Consider the following 6,134-nt stretch of genomic DNA (forward strand, 5'->3'; position numbering starts at 1 on the left):
GGGGGGGGTGAGGGTGGTGCTGGGATGTGAGGAGCCGACCCCATATCTGAGCCTCCCCTGCCACACGTGAGCAGAGGCACAGAGGGAGAGGGAGGCCAAGGTGCCCTTTGCTGAGGCACCCAAGCCAAAAAGGAAATCAGCGACAAGCTGACCTGATTCAGAATCCGAACACCAGCAAAGAGAAAGTCCTGTGTGTGTAGGCTTTTGAAAGAACACTTCCCCACCCACCTAGAGTGCCTACTGTAATGGAACCACCGTGTGTCCCCCCGACCCTCTTCCGGGCAGCCTCCTGCTGGATGGCTCGGCATCACCGGCCTCCAGGCTCTCTCCTAAAACTGTGTTTCCGATCCAGCAGTCCTCCCAGCCCAGTGTGAGCGGGGGTGGTGCATCGGGTCAGTTTGGTAGAGCCTGCAATGCTGTATTGAAGTTTGTGGGGGCAGGTCTGGGGTCAGCAGGAAGTGGTGCTGTGACCCATGAGTGATGCCTGACACAGCCCGGGCATGGGGCACTGTGGCCAGACACCCCAGGTGACTGCCACCCCAGGTGACCGCCACCCCTTGCCCGGCAGGAGTGGGCCCCCCATTCCCTCCGTGACCCCCATACCCAGCATGGTACCAGGCACAGAGCTGGCATCAATCCACACTGGAGAGAAAGGAAGCCCCCTCCCCACCCAAGGTCCAGGGGCTCCTAACATGCCCTCTGTCACTTCAGCACTGTCTCCGAGGCAAAGCAGACGTGCCTGCAACCCTTCTGAGGCAAGGCAAACTCTTGAGGTTGGCTCTCATGTGGCATCTCTGCATCATCAGGGCTTCTGGACACTGAGGGGGAGGAGCTGGTGCAGAGCTGCCACCATAACTTGGGGAGCCCCGTCTGCTTCTGGGGTACAGATTGGGGGAGGTGGGCTGGGGCTCTGCACACGCACGATGATGCTGATGGCAGTAAGACTAGACAGGCTTAGCTCCATCCCAGTTTGCGCCTGGTTACCGCCCCGTTCACGGCTGGGTAACACCTCACCATAACGAGAAAAGGAGGAAGGGCTGGGAGCACAGTCGGAGGGAGGAACACCCCGCAGGTGTTCCCTGCACTGCTAACGGTGAGGGACTGCTAAGCCTGCAGGGTGTCCCGGGATCAGCCAGAGCCCTTGTACTGTTTTTTCTTTTTTAAACCATGTGCAGGTTTTCCTTTTTCAGTTAAAAAAAAAAAAAGTAGTAGAAAGTCTTAGAGCCTGGGTGCCCAGCCACCCTGGGGTCTAGGTTTTGATCTGGCACCTTCTAGCTCACAGGCAGACCAGCTGGCCTCTCCAGACCCTTCCAGTCCCTAAAGCTGCGAGAAGGGAGGACAGATCTACCTCTGGAAAGCTTCACTAAGGGATGGGCGTGACTCGCCCCCTCCTCCCCTTTGCTCGCAGCTCGAGAGACTGAGAAACAAGATCATCCAAGCCACCTTCAGCACCTCTGGGGTCAAGTCCTTTGCCACTGAGATCTCTGACAATGACATTCTGGAAGCTTTGCAGGTATACCCAGCGCTGGGCTGCCTCTGGTCCCAGAGGCTGCGTCTCCGTCTCCGGGGCAATGCTTGCTGATCTGTGCCCAGGGGCTGAGGGGAGGAGCCTGCATGGATGCCGGGGACGCCCATCCTTGTCCTGACTGTGTCACCATTCACCGTGCCCCTGGGATCATCCTTGCTCTCTGCTCAGGCAGGGAGCTCCAGATCTCCCCATCGCAAGGCCAGGCTGTTCTTGGCATTCACCTCTGGGGTACAGTGGGGAGGGGGCCAAGATGCTGGGGTCCTGGAGACTCTCCAACAGCAGGAGCCGCCCCCTCCCCCCCAGACTGTCTAGTTCAGCCTTCTTGGGGATGCTTCTTAGTACCTCGGAGTGGCCTCAGCTGGAATCCTCGTCTGCTCAGCCAGGCCCTGAGTGTGGCCCCCCTCCCTCGCCTTGGTTCAGGCTATCATCTTGCTGACCCCAGGCAGAGGCCTCACAGGGGCAGGGTGGTGCGGGAGAAATAGTGCAGGCTTTGGGGCTGGCAGGGGCAAGCCACCACCCCTGCGGGCCTTGCCTGACAAGCTGGGGGCTGGCTCTAGAGTTCACTGAGCCACAGAGCCTCCCTCTGCTCAACGGAGAGAGCTTGTCTGCCTCTGGGCGTGGTTGGGGGGGAGGGCTCTGGGAGAAGAGCCCCTGACTATCACACGCTCTGTGCAGGGCTCTATGGATTCTCACTAGGGGCTGCTTCTGTCCCCATGTCCCAAGCCTCCCATGACATGGCCCTTTGCCTCAACAGGTGCCCATGACCTTCCAGCACCCACATTTCCCCGAGACCTGATTTCCTTCCTCTATGTTGTCGGGTGGGGCCCTGCTCAGCAGTGCCCCTGGGTGGGGGCTGCAAGAGGACCTGGGGAGGGGTCTAGGCAGCCTGGCTCCTGTTGCTTGGTGTGGGAGAGAGGGAGAAGGGTGGGGAGGAGAGAGGAATGGGAGGAGGCATCAGTAACCCCCCCAGCAGCCAGGAAAGAAGCCCTTTCCTCTGCGGGGCTGGACACAAAACAGTGGTGCACAGGCCAAAGCAGCAGGGGTGAGGGGGTGCCAGGCCGTCTCCCTGTGCGCAGGACAGAAAGGGACTTGAGGGACAGACTCGATGGCCTCCGAGGTCTCTCGGTCTGGACCGCTCCACATTCTCAGAGGACATAAGCAGTGGAGTTGGCGCTGCTTCGGGGGAGAGGTGACGCCCCCATGGCGGGCCGTCTTCCCAGCTCTGAGCTCTGGGGCTTCATCTCCAGAGCGGGATCAGCGGTGGTGGGGTGTTTCCAGCACAGAAGTCAGCAGATGCTGTAGAGCAGGGCTCCCCTCCCCGCCCCGGAGAGCGGGCGGTCCACAGTCAGTGCCCAACGCTGCTGCTGGGGGCCCTTGGGGCGGAGAGGCAGGGCCCCGCAGCCACAGGCCTGGACTTCTGTTACAGAGGATAGTCTCCGAGAGAGCCGACTACTACAGTCAGCTCAAGCAGAAGGGTGTCCGAGTGCCCCCCCTGCAGCAGTCAGAGGCCCTGTCCTCCCCGAACAAGTCCAAGAAGATAACCTCCAAGTAGACCCAGCCTGCACCCCCAGACACCGCGGCCCAGCGGAGGCCTGGACCCAGTGCAGGAAGCCACCTCTGTGTGGCCCTGCCTTTTCGCTTTAGAATTAAACTGTCTTTGGCCGTGGACTCAGCTTTTCTTTCTCTCCTCGGGGCTCGTGGGGGCTTGGGCGACAACCACAGCCCCCATCTGCGCCCCTGGCTCCTTCCTGGGGAGACCCCCACCCTGGGCAAGGGCCGTCCCCCGAGGCCCCAGGCTTAGGAGGCCTGAGACCGGGAGCCTACCCCGCTCCTTCCCTCCAGCCGCAGCACAGCCGTGTGAGGCGGGGGCTCCCCTGGCCCGGGCACTGCTTTGCTGCGGAAACCCCTTTGGAAGACGGTGGAGGCGGTTTTCTCTCCTGTTCCCGTCACTGCTGCGGGGGCGAGAGCTCCAGGCGGCCGGGCACCCTGATCGGCGCCGCTCACCCTGTCTGCGTCCCGCACGCCTCAGGCTCTGGGCACAGCATGCAGGCACCCGTCCGCGGCGTCGCGTCTTGTCCTCGACCTCCACCCACCCACCTGTGCACGCCGCCGGCCTTCCCTGCTTTGCGCTCGCCGCGGGCCCAGTGCGGGAGCTGGAGGAACGGAGCTGGGAACTCCACGTCGGCTCCCCCGGGGCGCCCCGGCTGGGCCGCCTCGCCAGTCGGATCAGACTCAGGAGCGCCTGGAGGCTCCAGGGCAAGCTTCTGCACCAGAGCTCCGCACCTGCGCGGTCTGGGGGTGGACCCGACCCCCTCACCCCTGGGACCCCTGAGGGCCCTGCTGCCTGGGCAGCCCCTCTCCCCTGCAGACCCTCGCCGGGGGCGGGGGGAGCTGGCTCGCCTCTGCCTACCCCTCGCCCCTGAGGCACCCTCTCCCTTGTGGCCCTCTCTCCCCGGCGGCCCTCTCTCCGCTGCAGCCCCCTCCCTCCCGCCCCCCGCCCCGGCACCCCTCGCCCGGGAATCCCCCTCTCCTCTGTCGGCCCCTCTCCCTTGCAGACCCTCGCCGGGGGGGGCGGTTCGCCTCTGCCGACCCCTCGCCCGTTCGGCACCCTCTCCCCTGTGGCCCCCTATCTTCTGCTGCCCCCTCTCCCCGGCAGCCCCCTCATTCTTCTGCAGTCCCTCTCTCTGCGGCACGCACGCCCTCAGGAGGCGCGGTCCGGATCACCTGGGGCCTGGGCTCGGCGCCCCCGTGCCGGCTTAGCCCCCTGCCCCGCCCCCAGGCCGCCCCGCCCCTCCGAGGCCCCGCCCCTCCCGGCCGGGACACGTCTGCGCGGCGCGGAGGGCAGGAGGCAGAGGCGCGGGTGGGACGCGCGTCGGGGGGCAGCTTCCTCGTGCAGGCGGACGGAGGAGGTGGGCCTGGCCGCGGCCTTCCTGGCCTGCGAGCGGCCTCCCGGGAGTCCCGGGGCTGCGGGGTGGGCGGCGGGGGAGGGCTGAGCCGGCCGAGCGCCCCTGGGCCTCCCCGCGGCCGGGCGGCTCCTGCTGGCCGCTCGGGGACACCCCAGGGCTCCGTTCCCCTACCCGCTCCTCGCACGGCCGCTCCTCTTCACCTTTTCTTTATTTTCTGTGTTTTTTTTTTTGTTTGTTTTGTTTTGTTTTTGTTTTGAGGTTGCAGGCATCGGCTGCACCGCGGACCTTGACCTGCGGCCTGGGAGGAGGCGGGCGAGATCCACTGGCTGGGCTCGACCACCTGACCACTTTCCTGGGCGCCAGAGTCCAGGCCCCCACGCCAGGACTCCACCTTTGTAAGTTGTGGGCTCCCAGGAGGTGCTGTGGGGGCGAAGGGGTCTAAGGTATGCGGTCGTACCCCAGAGGGTCTCTAGCTTGGCGAGTGTCTCCAGGCGGCACAGCCCGGCTCCTGCTACAGGGCGTGACCCTGCAGTGGGGGGGTTGGAGAGTGAGGCTGTCAGGGTCTAGGCGCTTCTAGTGGCTTTGTCCAACCAAGAGGACTTGAGAGCCAAAGTCTAGTTTCCATCAGTTAGGAATGCTTTCCGCTGCGCACGTCAGGAACCCAGGCTTGAACAGGTGGGGCTTCACTCTTCTCACCAGCAAGCCCAGGGGTGGGTCATTGGTGTGGATTTGGAGACCGCACACGATGAGGGCAGGTGTTGCCTGGATATCCGGGCTGCAAGGTGCCTGCTGCAGCTCCAGCCACCGTGCCAGGGCGGGAAGGAAGAAATGGCTGCTTTCTTTGGTGAAAGCAAGAAAGCCCAGCTCCTGCTACACCCCAGCACTTTGCCCTCATCCGGGTGACATGGGAAGGCAGGGCCAGGGTATTAAGCTTGTCTTAGCCCCTGGCTGTCATTTGGGGTGGCACGTTGCTGCCTGGAACAGAGTGGGGATTCTGCCCCCAGGCGGCAGGGGTGGCCGTGAGGGAGACCGCTAGCAGAGTGGGCCCAGAGCCACTTTCCCAGACACACCTGGGAAAGCGCAGCCCACACGCTGCAGATGCTTGGCCTCCCTTGGGCCTGAGAATGGCCGCTGATCTGAGCGGCCCCTACAAAGCAGGTGCTCCCACCTGGGAGGCAGGCCTTGTGGCTCGGAGACAAGCTCCCTTCCTTCCTCCTCCCTGGCCTGGGACTGGGGAAAGGGTGGACACAGAGGCATGTCAGGAGTTGACGAACTGCCAGGTCTCCTGAGTTTCTGGGTTGGCTCTTGCCATTCAGTGGCCTGCTGTGCCTTTAAGCCTCTCTCCAGGATTCTGTGGGAGGGGTCCCTAGAAGAGAGGCCCCTGCATCTCCAGCCCCTGGACTCCCCGCAGGCCCAGGTGCCCCCAGGCTCCGGCTTCTCCCGCACGCGGGGTGGAGGGGAGGGGCTGCAACTCCGGACAGGCCGGAGGACGCAGGACACAGCTGCCGGCGCTGCTCTGGGCTCCAGGTCTCCCCTGACCGGCCAGACGGCGGTACCAGCTGCAGCCCCATCCCTTCCCCTCCCAGCCTCTGGAGACGCTCTGGGGCCTGTCAGGAATAGGGAGGGAAGGACGGCAGTTATCAGGTCAAGGACCCACGGTATCCTCCAGGGTGCCCCGCCTCCCCCCCCCCCCCCCCCCC

At 64.4% G+C, this 6,134-nt stretch overlaps 2 protein-coding genes across 3 annotated transcripts in view; both read left to right on the top strand.

The window, feature by feature from the left end:
* The window catches only part of CCDC27 (coiled-coil domain containing 27), a 13,864-nt gene extending 10,716 nt beyond the window's left edge, over positions 1 to 3,148 (top strand). The window contains exons 11-12 of the mRNA XM_008707807.2: positions 1,409 to 1,513; positions 2,955 to 3,148. Coding sequence (XP_008706029.1) covers positions 1,409 to 1,513; positions 2,955 to 3,080 — 231 coding nt within the window. The 3' untranslated portion in view covers positions 3,081 to 3,148. The remainder of the gene's footprint in view (positions 1 to 1,408; positions 1,514 to 2,954) is intronic.
* A 1,189-nt stretch (positions 3,149 to 4,337) lies between these two features.
* The window catches only part of SMIM1 (small integral membrane protein 1 (Vel blood group)), a 2,825-nt gene continuing 1,028 nt past the window's right edge, over positions 4,338 to 6,134 (top strand). The window contains exons 1-2 of one of the 2 annotated variants that reach the window (XM_040645675.1): positions 4,338 to 4,437; positions 4,693 to 4,829. The gene's annotated coding sequence lies outside the window, so the exon portion shown is untranslated. The remainder of the gene's footprint in view (positions 4,438 to 4,692; positions 4,830 to 6,134) is intronic. The other variant, XM_040645674.1, reaches the window with a different exon arrangement.

The sequence above is a fragment of the Ursus maritimus genome, unplaced genomic scaffold (assembly GCF_017311325.1).
Source record: "Ursus maritimus isolate PB19 unplaced genomic scaffold, ASM1731132v1 scaffold_32, whole genome shotgun sequence".
In the NCBI taxonomy this organism is placed as follows: domain Eukaryota; kingdom Metazoa; phylum Chordata; class Mammalia; order Carnivora; family Ursidae; genus Ursus; species Ursus maritimus.